Source organism: Oryzias latipes, assembly GCF_053564925.1.
Source record: "Oryzias latipes strain Hd-rR chromosome 1 unlocalized genomic scaffold, Olatipes_Hd-rR_3.1 chr1_Y".
Taxonomy (NCBI): domain Eukaryota; kingdom Metazoa; phylum Chordata; class Actinopteri; order Beloniformes; family Adrianichthyidae; genus Oryzias; species Oryzias latipes.
The window spans coordinates 3330202-3356086 of record NW_027616335.1 but is presented as its reverse complement, the minus strand read 5'-3'; the positions used below and the strand labels follow the sequence as shown (position 1 = coordinate 3356086).

Here is a 25885-nt window from a genome sequence, read left to right as displayed (position 1 = left end):
TTTATATAATCTTTTTGTTATGACACCTAGAAAGAGGCGTTGCTGTGTGTGCTGTACGCCTTCTGTACGCCTTGGCCAAATCAAAGTCCATTGACTGTCAGATAGTTCATAGACAATTTAGTTTACAGCGCAGGCACTGCTGAGGAAAACATGTTATTGATTTTTTTTTTCCTTTCTGAGAAAGTATTATCTCACATCCAAAATAAGTCATACTTTCAATGTTTACCACAGTAAATTTTAAATTATTTGTTGCTAAAAAAGCATTAAGATTGAATAAAATATATAAACAGTTTTGATTTATTTATCTTTCATAAAATTAGCAGATTTGGTTTACTACAGTAAGCAAATCTTCTGTCCCGATCATCAGTGATAACAGAGTATTATCAGGTTGTTTCACCGGAGGCTTGTCCATGCTCTCAGCCAATGAGAACACAGGTGTGTGAACAACTGGGTTTGCAGGAGAACATCACTGCAAATCAAAGTTTTTTTAAATGAAAAGTCTTTTCACAGCATATATGCTGAGTTGTTAGTACAACACAGCCCAAACTTCCTATTTGTAAAAGATGCTACATTCTTCCCTTTTTCTTTTTCTGCGAAAGCAAACCAGAGGGGCGAACAGAGGTGGGACGGCTGTGACGTAAACTGGTGGCTGAAGTTCACTGTAAAGAAGATAAGAGCTCTGTAATCCATCTTGTTTGGCATCCCAGCATTTTGGCAGCAGCTGAGCTGCAACCTTGGAACCTGTTCAGACTGAAACTTGTGGAAAAAGCAAATCAGTGGATTGAGTATTAAAAAACGTTGCAAGCAGACTTTCCAGTATAGCAGCTTTTTACAACATCCTCCTGATTTTGCCCAACATGGTGGAAAAGTGTGTCAAAGTTCACAGAAATGTGTTGTATTTAATTCACCCTCACCCTCAATTCACTGTCATTTTTGGATTTATTTGAAACAATTTCCCCTGCATGATTCAATGCAAACTATAAAACCGCCTTGTAAAGCCTATTTCTTTAAATCATCAATCCAACTGAATGTTACAAAGCTAACCGTGTAGAAATAAGAGTTTAAATGTAAACAGCAACGACCTATTTGAGATGTCAGCTTCTAAGGAAGCTGCATGAGCTGTGATTGGCTGCCTACTGCCACTTCCCCAGTTAGATGATAGCAAAAATGTTTACTATATCATTTAATAATGTAGAACATTTTCACTTTTCATTTTATTCCAGCCAGCTGGAATGATTTCTGCTGGGTCTTTTCTTCTTGAGGGCTATTTTTTTTCATTTTCTTTTAGGATTATCTTAATGTGGTATCTATTTATTCATTGATTTTTTTTTCCAAATTTCTGTTTATTTTAAATATTAAAGTATTTTTACTGGGTCTGATACCGAGTAAAATATAAACTGATTTCTTGGGAAAAAAGAACAGTTTTTAAAATTATAAGAAGTCCCAGCCCAGCAAAGATATGGAAACGCATTGGGTCCCCCCCCCCAGGGGTGCTAGAGGAAGTGGCCAGAGAGAGGGAAGTCTGGGCATCTTTGCTTAGACTGCTGTCCTCGTGACCTAGAAGAACATGGATGGATGGTTGGAAGTATTTAACTGCTTTATACATTGTATTTTTGTTATTGTATGCATAGTAACAAATCAGTATGGATCAATCTTTAGAAATGAAATTCTGCAAGAGTGAGTCTCCTTAAAAGTTCATAAACATAATTGTAAGCGTACTGGTTTAATGACCACTAGGTTAGAAAAAGATGCTGGTTTCAATCCCAACTGGAAGCTGTCTGTGTGGGCTCCATCCAGCTTTTTATCAGTTCAAAAGTATTTACTTAAGGTCAGCTGGTGATTCCAGATCGATTTTGAAGAGCCCGTCTGCTTTTTCGTCTCTGTAGTGAATTGACAAACCGTCTCGGTTGTACTCTGACTTAGACAGCGATATGAATCAAACTTAACAGGAATCTTCAATAAACATCACTTCTTTTCATTCAGTTTGTTCCCTTCAACTGTGTTTTTTTTTACTTGTAAAGCTCAGAAACTATGAATCTAACCCCTTATCTGGCTATTAATATTGCAAGCATGGCTGAAAAAAAATTGTGCAAGTTTAGAAAGCATTTAGAAAGCATTATTATGATGTAATTCTGAAGTCACCTTGCAGGCGAACAAACATTTACTCTGTGAGACATTGTTCTATCTATGAAATGTCTATTCACCAAGATTCAGAGATAGTAGAAGTTAAAGCTCAGCAGATTTCATTATCTGTAAATATCTGCAAAATCAAAGTTTTGTTAAAAACATTTCTTTAACAGCCTAAATGTGCACTATTAAAGCACAATTTCAAAAAAACTCCTACTTAACCTTATAGTAGAAGTGGGTCACTCTCCTCCACCAGATGGCAGTGGGGCCTGTGTTTAATCCAACAGCAGAAATGTGCTTTAACCCTTGTGCTATCCTAGGGACTTTAACGTTGGGTCATCTAGACCCACTAGACGGTGCGCTGAACCTTTTTTCTTCAATGATTTGTGATCTTCACTGGTGTCCATGATTACATGAAATCTTTCCACCTTTATCCACCTTTGTCATGGTAGGGAGAACACGTCGATGTAAGGGTGGGGTCATCTAAGATAGAACAAGGGTTAAATTTATCCCTAATCATCTGTTAAAAAAATCTAAAAACAAAAATACCAGCAAAATTCTACTTTCTACTCTGTATTACATCAAATTATGTTGATAGAAGATGCAGAAAGCAGGTTTAACTTGATTTTTTTTATAGACAAAGTTCTTGTAGGAATAAACTTGGACTGAATAAATGATGTAATTTTAATTAGTGATACATCAACATCCAGAGCAATAATCAAATAAAAATAAACCCACCGACATAACAAAAAATGTTTAAAAAAAAGAAAAAATGCACAGAGTAGACAGATTTATAAAAACAATTGTGTAGAAAACAAAAAATGAATCAAGGGAGAAAAAAAAAACATTTTAGTGTAATAAATTCCTACAGTATATCTTCAAGATTAAAAACCAGATCATATTTCCTTAATCCAGCATAAATTACCAGTGAGGATTTATAGCAAAAGAAAAACAGGAATGACCACTATCACTTTCAAACTCAGCAGGTCACAGTTGAGTTTGTGGCGAACAGCACAGGTGACATAGAAACATGAAAATTCACTTCACTGTTGAACTTTTTTGTTTTAGTAGTTTAAATTTGCTGTACATAGCAAAAAGCTTTTGACAGCATTAAGATGTAAAGTAACGCAACAATCTGACTAAATGTGATAAATGTGATATAGTGTATGGATTATACATCTGAGAGTACAAGAGATTATTATACGAACATTGAATCCATATTGTCTTATAATGTACAGATGCTATACGATCACACTGACTTTATCTGAGCTATTGATAAATTAATGTGTTGCTTTCTCTGTGCTGGACAGACTCTAATGATTGTTACAATAAAACTCTTACATTTCCTATAAAAGAAGCTGCTGTGTTTACATTTACTCCCACATTTACTTTCATTCGTAAAAATTCCTCCCCTCCTTTCAGGACAGCACAGTTCCTTAGACTGGAGTCTTATCCGGAAAGAGAGATCTCATAGTCACTCGCTGACAGCAGGGGGCGCCTAATTTTCCTCTTGTTCTTGGCATTAGTTATGGAGGCACCCACCTCCACTGGCCTCTCAAAATACTGCACCAGGGCCTGCTCGGTGAGGACAGAGGCCAGGAATTGCTCGAATGTGATGGCCCAGTCTTTGTCTATGCTTGTGCTGTGCGGCAGGCCTCTGTCCGGCAGTCTGCTGCTGTGAGCTCCACTGACCCGGTCACCGCCGGCGCCGCTGCGGATCAGCACGGTGTCATCCGCAATGTCTTCACACTGAAGCTTTTCCTCCAGTTCATGAGAGCCTGCGCTGAGCACGGAGTAAGACGACATGGAGGTGTCATCTCTGGTTTCGTCGTCGGAGATGAGCATGGCAGAGGACGTGCCTGTGTCTTTAGGGGATTCTTCCAGCTTGATATCTTGCATGGGCGGCAGCTGGTCACTACCAGCTTTTTCCTCCTCGCAGGGGCTCGATTTGTTCCCATGACCAGTCGGGAGAAACGCGTCTCCCACATCTTGGCCCTCCTGGCTGGGTTTGAGATCAGAGAAACGTCTCGTGGACGTGCTCATCTCGGTTTTGCCCGCAATGCTGCGTTCCTTTCTGGTGCAGGAGGTGAAAAGTTTCCCTACTTCCCCCATTTCCAGCAGCAAACTGGTGACTGTTGCTGTGGCGTGATACAGCTCTTGTTCAGCTGCATCCTCACTGAACATGCTGTAGAGGGTCTTGCAAAGTTCAATAAACTGACTCTGAAAGACAAAAAGGATGAATGTCAGTGACAGCTGAGCCCCTTGACCTGAACACTAACGCAGCAAGGAGACAAAGTCCTACCTGATTCAGCTTTGGGAGGTCTTTGGTGTTTTCTCGTTTAGGTTTTGTCTCCTGGTTCCACAGTTTCAGGTAGTGACGGTAATCTGGAGTGTTCAGTTTCTTCACTGTGAAATTAACAAAAGGTTGATCATAATCTCAAAGCATATGTTAGATGATTTTGTTACCAGCATAAACTCAATCCCTTAGGGACCCACTCCGATGAAAATCGTGTTTTTGGTGTTTTTAACGTGTTCTTGTGGCATTTTTCAAATGATAGAGGACACATATAAAAGATAGCCAAGACTAAAATAGCATTTCGGAGTACTTCTTTCTACAAATTGTTGTAAATCAGGAGAAGATGAAAAATGCCGTTTGAAAAAGATGGCATTTGTGATTTAGAAAATACACTGGGTGGGTCACAGCCTCCTTGTTCCTCTCCACTCCACAAGTGGGAGGGGAAGAGGGGGTGGGGTTGGTCCATGCCAGTGGTCCTGCCCTTAACTATGGACTGATTTATGATAAACTAATGCAGCTCTGCAAAAACTATTTTAGCCATCATCAACATTTTTTGGACAATCATACTTAAAATATCACTGGGACTGCTTTCACAACAGATCAAAAGATGGTCGGCGTGGGTCTTGGCAACTAACCATCAGAATTTGGAACCAGTATTTTTATTTAGGTGGTGGGGTTGGGGATTCTTTGAAGATGAATGCACACATTCAGGGTAAGTCTGAATCACAGCAAAATAAATTAAAAAACGATAACCGTCTAAACGTTGCCCTTCTAAAGCTTTGCTTTAACCTATATGTTAGGCCTAACGTAAGCACCTGTTTGCTTTATTAGAGGTAATAATAGAGCTAAACCAGCAAAAGCTAAACACCTGCAGTAGGTTAAGTTGCTCTCATGTTTATTCCCCTAAATTCAATGTCAAAGCATGAAGTGAATGCATTTGTATATTAAATATAACCTAGAGGCTTATCCTGCTATGCTTCATTCATCTTTGGAATAGTGAGTGAACAAACATACTTGGAGCAATAAGTTTTTGCTATAAATGGCTTCACACCTTTCACCCTGCAGGTGTTTAGCTTTAAGCTGTGGGGGCTATGCAGACTTAGAATAAAAAAAGAAGTTGTAAAATTATTGAGTAGCCGAACATACTCTAAGCAGCACAGGTTACAGAATAACTGCAGTTAACATTAACACAAAACTTAAAAACTTCTTATTTAATAATTAACAATACAAGAGCATCATCAAACATCCTGAAAATAACAGATTTCCGACCTTTTTCAGTCTTGAATGTGACGCGGACAAATCCGTCATCTTTCTCACTTCTGCACTTGGAGTCGAGACCTGAGAAGAAACTCAACTTATATTAAACACATTAAATGATCCAGTTATATAAACTAGAGTCTGTGCGGTTGTCTTCAAGCATCTGGCTGCATTCGTTACATTTGAGTGAAAACACCCAAAACAAAAAAAAAAGCCGACTGGGATCGGGTAATTTCCAAAAACTGTGATCCAAGACATTTGTGAAAAATATTGAACTGAGAGATGAGACCAAGCAGCGCATTCATTCTCACCCCTAAGTGGACAATGACGCTTTTGTGGTGAACTCATAGTAATTGAAGCTACGGCGTAAATCCCATTCCCACTAAAATTGGATTTCACTTTTGCAATTTCTCACTGTTGAGTAATTTTCTTTTCCTGCATGTTTAGTGCAGAACCATGTTGTTTTTCAGAAAAGATATTTCCTGTAAAAATGTCATAGCTGTTCAAAGCAACATTTTACTAACAGTATTATAGTCTTTGTACATTTCCCCATCACTTTATTGAAAAAAAAAATAGGTAAAGAGACACATGCTTTGTAATATATAAAATATTGCTTCCCGTTCTCATAGTGCATAACTTCAAACAAAAAAAAAGGAACTCATCTTACCAATGGAGGTTTCTGGAGTGATGTCTTCAAAAAAATACTGGGTGGCTTCAAAGGCAGAGTCAGGCTCCTGTTCAGGAGAGAACTCTGGGAAAAAACAATTTAGAATTGTGAGCAATGGTGAGATTTATTCCTCTGAAATGTAAAGATCTGAATCTCATTCAAAAACAAAATTCTATAAACTGCAAATTCTTTTAATTCTATATTTATTAACTCTTTTTAACAGTGAAAAGAAAAACAAGTTATAAAAGATCTAGAAGATTTTAGCGCAACTTTAAGAACCCAAAAGTGTTGATAAATTAGATCTAATAAGTCTTTTCTACGTTGTCACGAGTACTTGGTCTAGCATTTCTTTGATACCATCAGCAGATTTGTAAAAGGTTTAACAGCTTGAATACCACCAAAACTCCAGGACATACATTCATTTTCACTGGCTTGCTAAAGCACATTTAAGAAGTTAAGAGTTCAAAATGATCATCTAATTTTAGTTTGCAAAGTACATAAAATAGTATTTTGAGACTTTGAATGCAGATAAAACATTTTAAAGTTTCATTTTGTTCATGGGAGATGCTATATCACCAGCCAATGCCTACAAAGGTAGAACATGGACTTTAGCCCATTGTGGCTTTAAAACATGCCTTTGGTTTGGATGAAACCTCAAAGACCAACACCAATAAAAAAAATGTTTTGGGTGTTCTTAACATGTCTTGCAGCATTTTCTCATGATGGAGGACATAAATAGTTCCAATTTTGTTTGGCATTCTTGTTGCACCGGTAATGTTAGGCTGGGGGTGTCAGGGGCTGTAAGCTATTTGGGAGAAAGTGTAAAACTTGGTAAGAATTTAAAAGCAAGGCAGCCCCAAAATATTCAAATCAAATCAACCTTTGATCTATCCCTAAAATAGCTCCTAGTAGTCTTTTAATTATAATTAACCATAATTATGCTGTTTTTAGCACAAATACAAAACCTGTGTTGTTTTCCAAGACAAAGTTTCTGCAGAGCAGCAGTAGTTCATTAGAAATTTGACTTGTGAGCAGGACTGTTGGTGCGTAGTATGCCTCCCCCTCTTCCCATCATTCATCCGTTTTTGTATGTACCAACTTAACATTACAGGTACAAAAAAATGGTGAGCAATTTTGACGCTACAATTTTCCTCGCTGTTGGTCTTTATTCTGTTTTTTTAATAACGTTAACAATCAGGGCTTTCCTCCAACCCTCCATCAATAAAACCATCTGACTTTCTCCCGTTAAAATCTCATCAATAAACATAAAGAGAATCTCGTTTTTGTCACATTTGGTTGAACAATTAAGGTAGCATTTGAATTGACAGAAGGTTTGGTGTTTTCATGGCATTATATTTTTGTTCTTTGGTTGTTGTTTTGCTTGCAACACCATCCAGAATTTGCAGACATTATAATAAAAATACCAAGACAGGAACATCTGGAAACAGTTTCTGTAAAGACCATATAAAAGTTTTCTGTGGAACCATAAACCAACCAATGCAAACTCACCAGGTAACACATGCATCTGGTAGAGGAGCTTCAGCTTCTCGGTGAGATCTCCATGATAAAGAACCCCTACAAATACGTGTTTCAGAAAGAAAGAAAGCATTTTAACAGAAACAAACAAGCTTCAAACACACAAAACCAACATTTCTATTCTTACCCAGTCCATTGATGAACTCCCGGAAGTTGAGGAGCCCATCTGCGTTCTCATCCAGCAGACGGAAGACGCGAGCAGCCAGGGGGTCCGAGTGGGCTCCGTTTGCCCAGGGGAACAGCAGGTTGAACAGACCCTTGAACTGCTCCACATCAATGCGGTACTGCTCCAGGTATGGTAAACTGGGGTCATGACGCTCTGTAGGGTTACTGCTGCCGCCCCAGTAACAGCTGGTTAGGTGTTCAGTCTGAAGAACAAATACGAGGGCATCAATAAATAACGCAAAAATTCCTCAACAAATTTGAGTCTTCCAGAAATATGGAAATACCTTAAAGAGAACAAAAAGCTCCTCCAACTCATCAATACTGAAAGCCGTCTCAGTTACAATCGTTCTGACCTGAAACAACAGGAGTAGGAATCTAGAACACATGGTCAAATAATAATAAAGCTCAATACGAAGGCTGGCCAACGATGAAAGACAAGGCTCCTACCACGTTGCGTTTTGTTGTATCCTCAATAGTTTGAATGACCCTCAATCTCTGTTTGAATCGCATCTGTTCAATCACATCTGCTCGAATGGAGCCAAATTTCTGACACAGAAAGACAAACAACAACAACAAATAGGTCAGTTTAGATCTTCAGAAGGGAAATTAAAGTTAACTGGAGAAATTTCTCTGAGTCCTGACATAACTATTTTTTGGACTATGAGTCACTCTTAACAAAATACAGGAAGAGGAACAGATATTTCATCTTGAAAGGTAAATCATAATAACAGACTAGGTAAGGGTTAATGGCAGACAAAGTGTGCATTATCAGAAATTAACGCACGCCGTGGAAGTCTGAACTGTCCGTTGCAAAGTGCGTTGATTTCTGATAATGCAAAATTCGAAGGCCATTAACCCGCTTATACCATGGTCACTTACAAAAGAAATAAATATTTAACCAGTTTTTAATACTTTATTCTTGTTATTTGTTCGTTTAGATCAAAATAACTAGTTTATCTAGTGTATTAGTGCAACATATGAACAATTATTCTGTTAATCATGACAGACAGAACACGCCCTCTAGTGGTTGTTGCTCTTTATTCATTTAAAAAAAAAGATCACATAAAATTCACATACTAAGCAAAAAAAACACGATAACTAGGGCCTGCACGTTGCCATGCTGTATATTATGCAGCTATTTAAAGGCAGATCAAACCGATTTTTTCAGTCTACTAAAACGATTATAGACAGTCTTCAAATATTTGCCAAAAGATGCTGGTTTTTCACACATTTTTATACACCAAGTCAATTTTTGGCAACAATTTTCACGTTTAAAGATTGTAAAATGAAAGTTCTTGTTTCAAAATCTTGGTGTATTGATTGCAGCTGAATGTAATACTATTTTACAAAACGACATCCTTCCCGGTGTAATACCTCATAGGAATTGCAGACCAGTTTGAAGATGTCAACTTCTGGATGTGGCTCTCCGTTGTCGGTCAGTAAAGAGTGCAGGTGGGGGATGGGAGGGAGGGTGCTGTCTTTGTTGGTCACACTGTCCAGGTACCTGCAGCAGACGAGAGGAATCAGCGAAAAAAAGCAGGAGCACTGGCACTGCGACGTAGAAAAAAAAACCAGAGAGCTAGCCAATCTCTTTACCTGCCCAGAACAGTCATGGCTTCTCCGTCGTCTTTGCAGCCCAGCAGCTGGTGGATGTTGGCGTGCAGCACAGAGAGCGCCAACTGAAAAATGACCTTGATGCCATCGTAGAAAAAACAGTCTACAACCACCACTGCGCTCTCAAACGGCATCACAGATAGGAAGAGAGTGAGGAACCAGGAGAGGGAAATGGTGGAGATCACACCGAGGTCCTGCATGCAGTCGTACAGCTGAGGAACGTACTCACGGGCGAGCTCCTCAAACACCCCCTGATCAACAAGGGCTCCTGGAAAAGAAACGGAGTTTCGCTTAAAGGTAAAACAGAAAAAACAAGCAAATACAACATCAGATACGGACCTACAACCCGAGTGTTGTAGTAGTCGGGGAGCATCCTCTCACAGAGCACCACCAGCAGCCAGAAAGCCTCCTCTTCTTTAGCATAAAGCAGCAGCACAGATGTCACAATATTCATAGCCTAGAATCAAGGTTAAAACATTTTTTAATGATATCAAGAACTGTCAAGTTTCCTTGAGCATTAAAAAAGAAAAAACATCAGTTTACCTGACAGTAGCCGATGTTGGGGTTTCTGAAAGCATACGCTGTTAGAACGCGGCGGAGAGCAGCGATTCCCATTTCATTCTGAAAAGCTGGGTGCTCGGGCAGGGAGCGGTGCAGGTCCCGCTCAATCTCCTCAGTAGCAAGGTTGTACTTTCCCATCGATTTCTCCACTAGGTCTTCATAGTAACCAGGGTGAGTGGTCATTTCATTGATGGCACCTGAAAAAGAAAAAAAACGATTTAAAAGCTGAGAGCTGCCTGTTTAAAAAAAAGGCTAAAAGTTCAATCAAATCAATAACGGCTTTTAACAGATTCACGAAACCTGAAAAAACCCTTAACATCTAATATAAGTCCACAACTATGCACAAATAAACTAAATATTTTAGTTCTTTTAACAATTATGCATTGCATTTTGCATGTAAGGCAAAGTAAACTTCTGTCTATACGTCCAACATATGCATCTTAAAAGAAAATAAATGTTATTAAAATAAATATACATTTACATACGCAGTTCGGATGTTTCAAAAGGGCCTATTTGATATATATTTTATAATATTCAAAATTACTTCTACAAAACAACAGCAGTTTTTGGTAAATATCCTTTTTGTTTTCTAACTTGTCCTGGTTTTACCAGTACAATAAAGGTTGTTGTTTTTTTTAATAATATATATATATATATATATATATATATAAAATCCTTTATTTTATTTTTTTACAGAGGAAAGAGAGAGGGGAAAAGTGTGAAGGGGGCGAATAGAAGAAAAAGAGAGGGGGGAGAAAGTAAGGGGATACAAGTGCCAAGCTGCCAATTTGAGTGGGTTATGATTTTAAGCTTTACAGCTTTTTATGCTAGCTCAGCTGGAAAGACAAATGTTACATCCAAGAGTGAAATTCTGACCCTAAGATAAGCGGAAGATATCTGTCCATCAATACACTGTGGGTTAGAAGCGAGGGATGAACTAGACAGGGAGCAGTGTGACAGTGTGCACGTGGGGGTGGAGATGCAAGCACGTTGCCAAACTGTACCATGTGATCATTAGGGGGACTAGATCCTCCCTAGCCCGACCGGCCAGACCAGGAGAGAGGGGGCAGGAGACCCCCGGAACCAGAGCACACCCAGCGAAGGGACCCACGCAAGGTAATATTCAATTTGATATTTTATATAAAATAAAATAAATAAACTTTTGACGTAAGGAAAGGAAAAAAACTGTTTTTACGGCATCTGACTGTCTGCTTTTTAACAGGTCTCTTATATTTTCAAGTCTGAAAATTATTATTATTCAGCTGCACTTGATCACGAAAATAACACTGAAGTTAGATTTTCACACCAGTTCCAGGCTTGCAGGTCGGGTTATGTCAACAACTTTCATTGTGAAATTGCACCTTTGAGTCAAGTGTGGTTGACACTTTTTTCTTGAAGAAGTGGTTAGTGCGGTGAACACTTTTCTCAGGTGCTAACAGTAAACCTGCAGCAGGTGTGACAACAAACAGACCGGAGGAGGAAGAAATAGGTCAGTGTTGTTTTTTAAACTATGTGCTGTGCTTAGGTGAGGATGAATGCACGCTGCTGCACAGCAAAGGAATGTTGATGCAAACAGGCACTTCTTGATCACCTGTACGCTACTGCAGAATGCTCAGAGCTGATGACGCTTCACAATGATTATCTAATTTTAGTTTGCAAATTACATAAAATAGTACTTTGACACTTTTAATGCAGATAAAACATTTTAAAGTTTAATTTGGTATATTGGAGATGCTATATCACCACATGCCTTCGGTTTGAGGGAAACGTCAAAAACCCACTCCAATAAAAAAAGGTGTTTTTGGTGTTTTAACAGGTTCTTGTAGCATTTTTCTCATGATGGAGGACATAAAGAAAAATTAACTTCAAAATTGCATATCTGAGTATTTCTTTATTCAAATCGCAAATCAAGAGCAGAGACAAAAAAGTCATTTGAAAAAAACAGAAACCACACTGCTCCGTTCCATTCTGTTGCATGCAGCAAATAGATCCACAAACATCTTTGTTTTCCTTGTTTGAACTGGCATCTGGATCACAACTGTAAGGCTGGACAGTTCCAATTTTGTTTGCCATTTTTGTTGCACCAGTAATGTTAGGTTGGGGGTGTGAGGGGAGAGAGTATAAAAAAAGGGATGATGGGAAATGGAGACAGGCTTACTACCCCGTCAACAGTCCTGCCCACATTTTGGAGAGTGATTTTCAATGAACTCCCACCGCTCTGCAGAAATGTCCTAGTTTCTTCATTTTGGCTAAAAGGTCTATCTCCTAAAATATGAGAAATAGAATATTTTTATATAATTTCAACTAAAAACAGCAAAAAAGTAATTAAAAGACCACTGGGAAGGCTTTTAGAATAGATCAAAAGATGATCGGAGTGGGTCTTTAAGGCGATGAAACCCTGTGTGAAAAGTGTATCATGCTAGACCAAGAGTTGTCTGCAAGCTGTGGCTTCTCAGCTCCAGTGTAGGACATGCACTCATGTGTGTTAGACTCACCAGAGAAGAGCAGCCACAGCTCTCCTCTCATGCTCTCAGGAATCCCTTTGAGAACCAGCTCCTTGGTCTTCTCTGTGCGGTACATGCACACCCCCTCTCCATACTCTGCAAAGTGGTTCTTCCACCCCTGTTCTTTCAAGAACTCTTTTGCCTGAGCAGACAGAAGCAGACTAATATAGAAGGTGGCTCAGATTGTGATAGAGTCACATATCACTACCAGTAAGTTAGCTCACCAGTTTGGGATTGAATTCCTCAGGTGAGCGGCGTCGGTACATGGTCATGAGCGCCTCTGTTGCTGTGGGCACGCTGGTGTCATTCAGGTTGAACGTTCGCTCAGTCTCTGAACCGGAGCTGTGTTGAGGACTGCTAGAGAGCACAGAGCCATGCTGGGAGTACACCTGGAGACAGCCCCCCACTCAGGTGTTGATGTCACACATACTTCAAGAATATGTCACGCCTCTGCTGATATAAACAGAAATTTTACCTCGTCATCTGAGCTGTTGAAGCTGCCGTTCAACTCTTTCTCCAGGCAGATTTTGGAGGTGGTTTGCTGCAGGAAATCAGAGATCCTCTGCACCAGGAAGTCTCTGTCCTTCAGGTTGGCAAACAAAAAGGTCATGCGGTTCTTGGTGCTGATTGAAAGCGGGCTGGGCAACACATTGGAGCTGTCCGCTTTTTCCACTATCGTCACCTTCAAGACACCAGAAACCACCATACAACCTCAGAGGATTGAAAGATAAACATCACAATAACCAAATATGTAGCTGTAAGTTCCCTCAAATATGCAAAATTGAACCATTGAGGGGTATTTTATTTGTTATAGATCTAATATATGAATATCAGACCCAGGAACCAGTATTTGACTTCAAGGGCTCACCTCCCGCAGAGGAATGATGAGGCTGCACAGAGTCTCCTCCTTGCTGGTAAAGCAGATGTAGTTGGTGGAAACAAACATTTGACCTAAAATGTGCATCTTGTTAAAAGGAGTCCACAGGGTGCAGTCTGTGTGTCCGTCCAGCTTTTCATCTTTGGGGAGTCGGAAGAGCGCCCGGTAACGCTCACTCTTGGCTCTCGCATCCAGATCCCTGAAACATTCAAACCTTCGGTTAGAAAGCAGACAATGTATTTTGAATAGTTATATACGCTGATTTATTGGATAGATAAACTTCTTGCCTCTTTAATGCGGACACCTTTTTGGGCGACTTCTTCTTGAGCTTGGGCAGCGATCGGTCCTGTTCGAAGCCTTTGTTGTCGAGCAGCTGGCGCATGGCGATGTTGGCCAGCTGCTCTGCCAGCTTGAAGGTCTCATTGATGTTCAGAAAGACGGAGAAGACATGCTCGTTGGAGCGCGTGCTCACTTTGATCACATCAGGCAGGAGGAGGGTGGCACTCTTCTCCAACTGGGTGATATCAGCCCAGCGCACCACCAGTTTGACTGAAGGTGGAAACAAAAAGGCAGAGTGAAACCAACTCAACTTCGAACTTTAAACAAAGTATGTATGTGTATATATATTTTTTTTGGTGGCATTTTTCTTTACATTTTGCTTCCTGAGCCTGTTTGATATTGGATAATATTGCTAAAGTTTAATGACGTGGGGATTTTCTTATTTTGCTTTAAATCTGTTATGACTTTAAATTGCATTGTGAATTTACAGAATAATAAGAATATGTTTAAAAACTTAACAGTGAATAATAAAAGATCAGGGGGTTTCCAGAATCACCTTCTTTTCCTAACAAATGTGAATAAAAGCAGAGGTGGTTGATGCTGAGGTAGAGCCATCCCTGCCGGGGGACCTTCCCCTTCCAGTAGCTGCAGGAGTAATAGTTGACCAGCTTCTCTTCTTCAGGCATTCCAAACAGCTTCCGAAACTTGGCGCTGACCTCCTTGAACTTGTCAGTGTCGTCATCGTCTTTAATGTCCTGGTTCTTGCTGTACTCCGCTATAATCCCCTAGAACAAAGTCCAAAAGGAACAGCGTCAGACAACAAGCTAGAACATGGGAAGTAAACTGCAATGATCAAAAGAGAGCTGTCAACGAACCAAACCTAAAACTAACATTCTAACAGACTACTTTAAACTATTTTCTGTTAAACATGCTTCACTTACATTGCTTCTTTTCTGTTACCCGACAGGCCAGATAGAGGCTATAATCCAAAAATCCCAGCATAAACCTGATGTCCAGAGTACTGACCTGCACTTTCCCTTTGACAAAGGTAGTGATGTCATTCTCATTCTCAAAAATGGAGAGTGTCTGCAGAAGATTGTGCTCTAGCCACTCCCAGTGCTCTGTGATCTCCTTACGGGAGGTTCCTGTGGAAGAGATCGAAGAAACAAAGTCACATGAGAAACAGAAATGCATACAGCTTTCAAAAGGGGAATATATTTGTGTTGAAACTATGTGAACAGACAAAGTTTGGCTTAAAATATGAAGTCATCCAGACTTTTTTCATTTTTTTCAAAGGTAAATTTGGTTTAAAGTTGTTTTTATAAAGAGAAACAGAACCAAAAAATGCATTAAAGATCAAAAAGGCCAATGCACATCATGATTTTACCTCGAAACATCAAAAATACAATCTTTTTCTCTTATCGACTGAAGCAGATTGCACAAAAGTAATGTCTGGGCATGTGAACGCATCATCCTTCATCACTCCTGCAAAGAGGCGTCCTGCTAGAGGAGCACCACTGGCAGCATTAGCTGCGACTGCCCCTTTCTCCATCTTTCCAGGGACGGATGAAAACACTAAGAAGGAGGCGGGGGGAAGAAAGCCCATTACTGTTTTCTAGCCTCCATTTCAACAAATGGGTAAATTTTCAAAACTCTATTGTAAATCCTAAATAGTGAACACAGTAGGGATGTGTTCATATGCATTTTTAAAAACGTAAGCATGCGAAAAACCAAAGAGGAAGAAAACACTTAAAACGAAACAAGCAAACTAAAGACATGCTGAACAAAGAAAAATAAGAAAATATCAGTTAAATGCACATTAAGGTCTTCAAAGTGAGTCCAATAGTTTTCCGTTGATCTGTCACTTTATTAAACAAGAACTAAATCCACGTCACATTATGTCTTAATCAATATGCTTCCCTCCATCCAAGTCTGGCTTTGCTTTATAGTTCAGAGAAACCCCCTGAGAGCTACAGGACACATTATGGTAAAGGGAATGAATACAGTTGTGATGTGCCAAACTGATCTATAAAAAGCATTTCTAGGATAATCATCTTATTTAGGTTGAGTATAAAATGATAGATTTTAAGCTTTTTTAAAGAAATACCACATACTTTTCCTTTATTTTACTTCATTTGTAACATTTTCCTATCTGCACTTACCTTTTTTTTTTAATTCAGGTTAGCGTAATGTGACTGATGTGTAATGTTAGTTTGACACTTGGATCCTTTAAGTGGAATATTCATGCAACAATTAAATGGAAAAAAAAACAACCGGCCTACCTTATCCAGGCAGCCTTTTAACAATAAAACACAAAATAATGAATACATCTCAAAATTGTATTCATTTTATCTCAAGGCCTAATCCTCGATTGAGCTTCTTGATGTGGTTAAGTAATTTAAAAAGAACAAATAAAAAATTCATTGATCCGTGCAGCAGCTTTCCTCTAACACTACTCTCTAAATCCATCGAGGCATGATGTAATGCGATTAACATACAAAAACAAGGATGTAGCAACCTCATATGAGGAAGCAGGGAGGGGGACGGGGGCCTGCTTTTATTATTCCAAACAATACAGCTTCTTAAGCCGCACAAATACAGTAAAAAGTTTATAAGGTGGTTCATTTCAGTTCTTGCTTTCAAAAACATTCCCCATGCCATCAATTTGAAGACCACACACCGTGAGCAATGATCCAGTATGACAAGGAGTCAGGAGTCTGATAGAGGATCCTGTAGGGGGCCACCCGAGCGCTTGAGTCCAGAACCACATCCAGGGTTCCCACCAGCAAACCTGGCGCAACAGAAAAGACAAAATTAGGTATGTTAAAGGAATAGAAGTGTTTTTAAGAGGAAAAAAAAACACTTTACATGAAGAAAGGTTTTGAAGAAAGAGATTTGAAGTTATTGCTAAGCACCTATTTGCTCCATGGTCGCATTTTGTAAACTGATGTTTACATGTTTGATAATAGGATTAATAATAATAAGGGGAAAAAAGGCAGCAGGTTAATAAATATTGTATGTTGTGCTATGCTACTCACTTCCATACAGCTCATGGAGTAAAAATGTACTCATCTTTGTCCAAATAAATTAAATACCAGGGTTATTACAAATAAACTGGTATAGTCATCTAGTACCATGTTTCTATTGAGGTGATTAAATAGATGTTTTTCTGTTTTAAAATGTTTAATTTGGGTCTAAACTGTTTGAAAAATGGATGCAACATGTAAAGTAGTTTTTTTTAAATAAACTAACTACAATATAACTACAAAAGTACAAAATGCTTTTGCAAAATGTATATTTTTATTTACAACATTTCATTTTTGGCTCTCAAAGTGTTTTTCTGTGTTTAAGTGCAAACCAGGAGGGCTTCTACAATCGTCTCTTATCTGCTTCTGTTATTCAGAGAGTTTCATATTCACAAAGCAGGTATCTTAAAAATCGGAAATTGTGTTCAAACCAAAAGATGGTAATCCAGACCAACGTAATTTCACTTCTTCTGAGTAAACCTTTTCAGGCCATAGTCTGCCCCACTTACACGGACGGTGTGTAGAGACACAAACATGGCTATACGCAAATGTCAAAGACAATTTTGTATTCTCTCATTTATAATGTTTTGAGCTTTTGATTTAAGCTTATATTTCAAACACAGCTTGGTTGCATAGGGAACCAGCAACTATGTTTCCCAAGGACAACAAAGTTTGACTGAGGGGAAAAAAAAGAAAGAAAAGAAATGTCCTTAAATACCCACGTAGAAGAAAACCCTGTTTTTTTTGTTTTCTTGCAGCCATTTTCTCATGATGGAGGAGACAAAGAAAATTAAGATCAAAACTGCATTTTTGAGTATCTCTCTTCATCTAAATTGTCAATAATCAGGAGCAAACAAAAAAACCCAGTTTCAAATAGATTGTAGTTATCACGCACAAACTGCAATCGACGGGCCTCCAAGACTCCCGTTTGATGCCTCCACTTGCACACAAATAATTCCATAGATTTATTGTCCTCATTTGGACATCTGGCTTAAAACTATCGCTGAGTACATCTGATATTGTGCATGATTCTTGCATTTGCACCGCTAATGTTAGGTTCTGGATGTGAGGGGATGTAAGCTAGTGGGAGAGTATAGAAAAAGGGATGATAGGAAAAGAGGGAAGGCTTACTTCAACACCAAGAGTCCTGCCCATAACTCAGAGGCGATGTTCTAAATAACTCCTGCCGTTTTTAGCTAAAAACTGCATTATTGTAATTAAAATACCCACTTACCGGTATATTTATTATTACTTATTAGGGCAGCACAATATGAGGAAAACTTGCGATTTGGGACATTAGTGATTAATATTGCGATGATGATATAATTTGCGATACATGAAAAAAATAGCAAAACAACTAAAAACAATTTTTCCGTTTCACTGCAACAGTTTCATTTAAAATCTAAAAAGAGTAAACATAACTTAAATTATACTTCAAATGCCCCTTGTCTACATGGGAGGCATAAAGGGGCTCCATCTGATTGGACAATTATGTAAAGGAGTCCATCGGATTGGTTAAATGAATAAATGGATTTATTTGATTTGTTAAATACTACATTTTTCATTATAAACCTCATTAGTAGTTTAATAAGGAAGATTAACTTGGTTTTTTAAAATAAAACTTTAAGCATTCATTTTAGGAATTTTTCGTGCAAACAAAATATGGATAATTCTGTTTTTATATTCTTGGCATAAACCTATAAAACTAATGATTGAATGAGAACATCCAATTTTATTTTATTTTTTTCAAAAAGAGGGATATTTGTGGCTATTTCAGCGTATCCATGTCAGGGCAAATTCACGTTGAATATCAGATATAAGATCCAATCTTCTCTTCCCGCCTTGCATCAGGAATACATTCAGGCTACTGCCACTGGAGACAGGTTATTTTAGTTCTGCAGCTCTTTGCAGTAAACAGTGTGACTCACCCCAAAAGTGGGGGTGGGGGGTAAAAAGAGAAAGACGAGACAAGACAAGTAGTAGAAACTCAAGTATTTTCTTATTCTCTATGAGATCTGCAAAGAATAGCATTATTTTCTTGTTTATTTTAATTGTTGCTGCCTGTTGTCTTCATAAATCCATAGTCACTGAACAAGCTTTGCTTTGTAATATGTAGTAAGGCTATAAACAATGCTGGATGAATGCAGGGAATAAAAATTAAGCATTAATGGAACTTATGTATAAAATAATAAAGCTGTGAAAGTTTGTGACGGCAGAAGTAGAAAACTGTTGTCACGTTAATTGCTACAATGACCCGTTAGTGCTCATATAAATGCATTTACTGTATCCATTGCATCCATTTTTCAAAATAAAATAAAAAATAGTTCATTTTGGTTTTGACAAACATAGTTATAAAACAACATTTTACTCTCTTGTTTTAGCACTTTGACAACAACCATCAGTTGTGAATATGAAACTTTCTCATTGACGAAATATAGTCACAAGATCTGAAACAACAACAAACAAAAGCTTAAAAGATGAGATGAAAAGATGATCATCTATTGATCCTCCACAGCAAAAGAAAGACCAAGAGTGTAAAGACTGATCCATGACGGCATCGCGGTACAGATGTTTGGATTGCAGAGCTTTGTGTGGGTGTATTTTATACCTGTTTGTTGCGGTTTCACACAGGAACTGGCTAGCCCCGTCTGTTTTATGTACCACCTCCCTGTCGTCGTCACCCAGCATTAGGTAAAACCCCACATGAGAAAGTTGGCAACAAACCCCCCCCCCCCCCCCCCCCCCAAAATCACAAACATGTCCACTAGCAAGCACTTTTTGAAGATTCAGACTTCAGATAATTTCGTCTAGTCAACTATTACCCAAGAGAGCATGATATGTGGTGTGACTGTTATACATGTGACCATTTGTAAGAGAACCAAAGTACTTGTTTTATAGATTGCCAGACAGTTCACATTCAAGGCTGTAATTCTACTTCAAAAGCATTATTTTATTAAAATAAAGATAAAACAAGTCAAGCATTAAACCATGTTGAAGAGGATTCACACAAGGACAGTTTGGCTCAACAGTTTAGTCAAATGTGACAGCTGTGAATCCAAAGCATAAAAAAAGGTGCAGTTTGGGGTGTGTTGACAAATTAGGAAATAATAATTACTGTTTTTCTGAGTAGAAGTCGCGTTTTTTTACATCATTTGGCAAGGGGTGTGACTTATACTTAGGATGGACTTATTTGTGAATAAAGAAAAAAAATGCCTCATATAGTCATTATTTTCCTACAAACAACTGACAGCAGTGCAGAAAAAGCGCCATCCAAAACAAACAAGGAAGAGAATCTGTTCTTTTACAATAAATCTGATCTCCCAACATCATCCGTGTCTTCCATGTATCGTAAATGCGATATACAGCCAATGCTTCTATGGAGCGATGTGGCTAAAACTTGAGGCTAGGAATGTCAAGTTTCTAAACACGTTTTTATCGTGTTTATAATCACGATTATATTTTATCGTGATTTTATCGACATCCACTCCATCGATAAAGATGGAGCGGATGTCAACTGGATGTTCGGTGTGAGAGCAGCATGAAACTGGGCTTTTCTTCAGAAGCTTTGCACTTTTGTCCCAAAAATGTGACTTAACTATAATTTTTTTCTTCTTTATTATGCATTTTTTGGCTGCGGTGATTTATAATCAAACGCAGCTGATAGTCTGAAAAATACGGTACCAACAGATGGGACCCTGCAACCCTAGACATGCAGGCATTTGTTTCAGCGTTCCCCTCAGCAAAGGCCTTTTCCTGCTAAACTTGAGTGGCTGTGCCATTTATAACAACAATAGACAACTTACAGAGCATTTCAAAGAACACAAGTTCCACATAACAACTTTGAAAGGGTGGAAAGTTTGTCACAGTGAGCCATCAGCTGCTGACAAGCTGCGAAATCATGTGATGATGTTTTGTGCGTTTCCCCTCCAAAACAATGACAACAGGCATCTCCATTGTTAGAGCAGAACAGATCTCGTTCTCTGAGCTTATTAAGAGTTTTTTCCATTAGGTGGTTGAATGAGAAAGCAGACAATCTTCATGCCGATGTGATGCTCTCCCCCTTCTCACAATCAATCAGCATGAGCAATAACAAGATGCTTCCCACGAAAAAGGAAAAAATGGAGAAGGAATTCCAGAGGAAGCCTGATGGTGATCATCACCAGCGAGTGTACAATAAACTCTTCATCCCAACAGCACTCAACCATTTACAGCGGATATTTACGGATGAGATAAAGCCTATAAAAAGACTTTAAAACACAACTCTCCATTTCTACATAACACATTATTGCCTTATTTTACCCCATAAAATAACTTGTCTTACTCTTTGCAAAAAGAGAAATCCGCCTGACTCTTGTCTGATATTTATAGTCACATGAATAGAGGGTTTGTTGGGTTGTTGTGCATCTCTATTCAATCAGGAATATTTTAATACTTTGGGCACAAAACAACAGCAACAAAAACTGTGGTTCAACAACATAACGTTAAAGTAAACACCACAGAAAGATAAGCAAACCTAGCAGCAGCTAATTATACAAAAACCGTTGAGAAGACTTCACATTTCTTTCATGGAATGTTGGAAAAAATGATCTATAAACCAGACGTATATACTCAAATGTATGGAAGTGACGCAAAATGTCTGTTCTCTTTACAACCAACATTTAATAGAATAGTATATAGCAGTGTTTTTCAACCTTTTCTGAGCCACGGCACACTTTAACCTTAAAAAAAATCCCGCGGCACACCAGCATCCAAAAATTAAAACAAAAGGAGAAACTCCGTCTGTATTGATCTACAGCCCCTCCCTCCACAGTCTCACATGCATTTTTGAGATAATTGTTACAGAAAAAGCTGGAAGCTGCAGCTGTTTTTTTCTAAAAGATGCAATAAAAGTTAAGTTAGAAGATTTAAAAACAGTTTGAAGTGTGTTCGTTGGTTTCAAGATGTTTAACAACAGATCTCCTTGTGCGCTGTCACTCTCACAACCCAATGCATCATGGGAGATGTAGTGCATTAAACGGCCGGTGGAGATCGCTTGTCGGAGCTTCATTGTTCACTTGTTCCACGGTCTGATACCGGACTCTGTGGAAAGCTACACCGCTAAAGACGAGCTTTAGCTGGTATCTTTGTTAGAACTAAGCGACTTTACGAGCTAAATCGGGACAAGGAAGTGAAGACTTTAACCACTTCTGATTGGTCAGACTGATGACATGTGATTAAGCTCCCCAAGAATGATTGGTGGAGACAGTTAAAGGGGCGGGACTTTTCCTAAATACAGCCGGAGCTGCAGCTGAATCGTGGTACAGTCATTCTTATCAAATGTCTTTAATAAAATAAAATAAACGCAAAGAAAAAGTATTTTATGTTTTTTTATATTCCTAACTCCTCAGTGTTTTATCATGGCCTGTTTGAATGAACAGAGAGCTGAAATCCTGGAGATGGGAAATATTGTTAAATCAGTTAATGAGGGCAATTTCCCACGGCACACTTGACCATCTCCCACGGCACACTAGTGTTCCGCGGCACACTGATTGAAAAACACTGGTATATAGGTATCGCGTTGAATGACGACCTGAAAGCTGTTGCAAAAGTGATCCACGGCTGTTCTACATCCAGCAAAATAAATGTTACTTTTTTGTCACTTCAGAAGCCATAGGACAGTAGAACCACCTCCATCATGGTTCCCATGGTGGCTACCCTTCTGGGATGCAGGGATGCAGGGAGGCAGCACCAGTTTAGTGCCAACTGGCACATAAGGCAAGTCAGCAAGCTTAGCTTTTTACATAACAATGACATCACCCCCAACAGTACTAAGCACACTTTGTTTCCCCACTGCAACTAACTCAGCAGAGACGGAGGAGCAGAAGGTAAACAGCGATATACACACATTTGTGAAAATTGCAAGGATCTGTACCCTTTAGACTGCAACATAGATAAACGCAAACTGCAAAAAAGTCATACCTTGCGAGCTCCTGCAGATTCTACGGAGACTGAGTTTCTTCAGTGTCAAACAAACACACCATGATATAATGTCAAAACTTCACTCTCAAAGGTAGGGCTGGGTGTCACATTGACAAGCATCAATCACAATTGTAACAAACTTTTGATTCGGCATCAATTAGCTGAATAAAATAGATTTGTCTGATTTTCTTCCAAATGTGCCTCAAACAAAAAACAAAAAAGGGAAAAATGTTGAACTCTTCTATTAAAAAAAACACAAAAACGTAGCATTTGGCTGAAAATATTAAATTTGTTTGTATGTAAATCGATTCATGGTTGAATTATTCCAAATTGTATTTTCCAAGATGAGATCACTTGGATTTTATTCCATTAAATAAACCTACCCATATTAGACTGTTCATTTATAACAATGAAGACAATATAAATATATGTTACTATAAGCGCCATTATTATGTCAGATGGAGGTCCAACAAGCTGAAGAGAAGGCACAAGCTCTTTAGCCCTCAAGCTAAGCTGTTTGTTATCTGGATTTTACATTCTGGAGTCAGCATGGACAATGTTGTGTTTTGACTGTTGAAGACATCTGTTTTCTCAAATGCCACACATCCCAGTGTCATGTCTGGAAAATGTCAGGTCTGAAACGCATCTCCTTATTCATCTTAAGAGGACAGCAGATTGTAGTCCTACACAAACTCTGAAAAAGAGCAAAACAAAACGTTTGGACCAAGTCTAAGTAGGTTCTTAGTGACAAATCCTACATTTTTGGGTTTAAAGACATCATCTTTTAGTTTATTATAATTGTTCCTAGTGGTCTTTTAATTATGCTTATGCTGTTTTTAGCCCAACTCAAAAGCCTGCGTCGTTTTCTAGGACATAGTGTCTGCAGTGCAGCAGTAGGTCATTAGAAATTTGCCAAGTTGAGGGCACGACCAACAGCCATCTTTCTCAAACAGCATTTTTTTGTCTGCTCCTGTTTCAAAATGAACTGAATAAAGAAACACTAGAAAATACAATTATAAATTTTGCTTCCTTTAATATCCGCCGACGTTAAAAAACAAAAGGCACAAGAACAAGTTAAAAAACACCAAAAAAAACATTTTCATTGGAGTGGGTCTTTAACTTAACCTGCGCCAAAGGTTCCAAACTTGTTCTCCATCAAATCAAAACTTGAGCTTTAGTCTAAGTATTCATAACAAAAGACTGAGTGTGATCTTTAAAAAAAAAAAAAGCACAGACAGAAATCTGGCTCATATGAATCTCTCCAAAAAGACAATGCAATTTATATGAATAAAACAGCCAGGAAGAGAAATCATGTTAATGTTGTACCGCTCTAATCTCATCAGTATGATAAACTCATTATCTGTCAGATGTTCAGCTACCTGTTCAGCACCGGTTTGTGCAATTCAGGTCAAAAATAAACTAAATTTCACCAAATTAAAGAGGGGTTGGTGGGGGTTTGAGGCTTTACAGCTAGAACCTTGGCCAGCCATTTCAGTTCCATCGCCCTCCTCATCTTCTTCCAACTGCTCGACCCATTTTAGAAGGAGCAGGCCAGAGTAAGGAGGAAGGACGGAGAGGAGGAGGAGGAAGGGGAATGATTCAGCATGAACAAGCAAACAAGAGAGCATTTCTGGTTGGAGGAGAAACACACTGGCCTGTCAGCAGCAGCAAGCAACTGGCATTGTCTGCAGGCTGAAATCCAAAGCAGAGAATACAACCAATACTTCTTCTAGGCCGGCCTCATCCGTGTCATTTCATCAGGCAGTTGCTGCGCGCCTGCTCTTTGGCCTTTGAGCAGATTGGCTTGATGTCAAAGTGTGACTAAATCAATTTGCAAAAGTAATAAAGGTGAAAGGCCATTGCAATGAACTGGTCACGTGACTTTCTTCTTCCAGGTTTTTCTGAGACATAACTTTTTTTTTTTTTAAATCACAGAATATTATTTTTTTTAAAACAGCAGGACTCACCAGCCAGCCCCCCGCCTCCATCCCCGTGCCCCTTCCGTTTCTGGAGGATAAAGTATGGATTCGCTCTCTCGGTGATCCATAACGCGCCTGCCAGCAGCACATCTTCAGGACTGACCCACATCTTTCGTTTTAACGCTGCTCCAATGGGAATGTTCTCACATAAACATTTTAATATTCATCATGGCTATAATTGGAAGTGCGTTTGCCTATTGTTTTTTTTTTATTGTCCGATAACACAAATAAATTAGTAAAAAATGAAGGAAGGTTCGGTTCGGTTCGGTTCGGTCCGTAACAGACAAGTCCAAATGCCCTGCGTTTCAGTGACGCAGTGAAGCTTCTGTTAGCACCGCAAGCTTTAGAAACAGCCCCCCCGTTTGGGAGCGGAACCGCACGCGGCTTGGTTCAGTTCGCTGCGGCACACAACGATGCAGGAGACGGCGTCTTTGTTCATGATCCACCGGCAGGTGCGACGACGTCCGTCACGCTCGTTGGGGTCGCTGTTCAACGCAGCCGCACCGCAGGTGAGCTCGCGCGGTCAAAGGTGTTGCTGAACCCGCGCCGTAGCCGCATATGACACACTGACAGCCGATAAACACGCTTCGGACGCCTCCTTCGCTCCAGCAGAAGCGCCTCTCCTGCTGCCGCATGCAAAAATAAACCACGTAAGGCTTGTGACGTCAGCGCGTCAGACAGTGGAGGCGCGGGAGCGCGGGGGGGGGGGGGGGGACTTTGTGTGGAGTCGTTCCTCGCTCCCCCGCATTTGTTTTACCATAAAAAAACACCTGTCTCATCCATAACATGTTTATGTTTGCGTGATTTTATTTTTATTTTAGAAATTATTTTTTATGATTCACCAATATTTGTATTTATCTACAGGGACGTTGGAAACTGTTTGGGTATTTTTGTGCTTAAATCAAATCCATCCATCCATCCATCCACTCTGATCATTTTTCGATCTATTGTAAAGTGTTTCCACAGTGGTCTTAATTAATTATGATTTTGCCATTTTAGTCAAATCCCCCAAATCTGTGTTGTTTTCTAGGACATAGCT

At 39.1% G+C, this 25885-nt stretch overlaps 1 protein-coding gene across 1 annotated transcript; it reads right to left on the bottom strand.

Annotated features, from left to right (window-relative positions):
• Positions 1–2797: 2797 nt before the first annotated feature.
• On the bottom strand, positions 2798–25507 carry LOC144990421 (TBC1 domain family member 9-like). Its single transcript, XM_078943630.1, has 21 exons — positions 24835–25507; positions 16564–16674; positions 14910–15028; positions 14440–14668; positions 13892–14153; positions 13596–13803; positions 13203–13409; positions 12952–13116; positions 12719–12869; positions 10206–10420; positions 10002–10119; positions 9645–9930; positions 9423–9552; positions 8496–8594; positions 8333–8401; positions 8011–8251; positions 7857–7922; positions 6348–6431; positions 5693–5761; positions 4430–4533; positions 2798–4347 (listed from the first exon to the last, which is right to left on the bottom strand). Exons 1-21 carry the CDS (start codon positions 24953–24955, stop codon positions 3577–3579), a joined length of 3825 nt encoding a protein of 1274 aa, XP_078799756.1. The 5' UTR covers positions 24956–25507; the 3' UTR covers positions 2798–3576.
• Between the last annotated feature and the right edge of the window lie 378 nt (positions 25508–25885).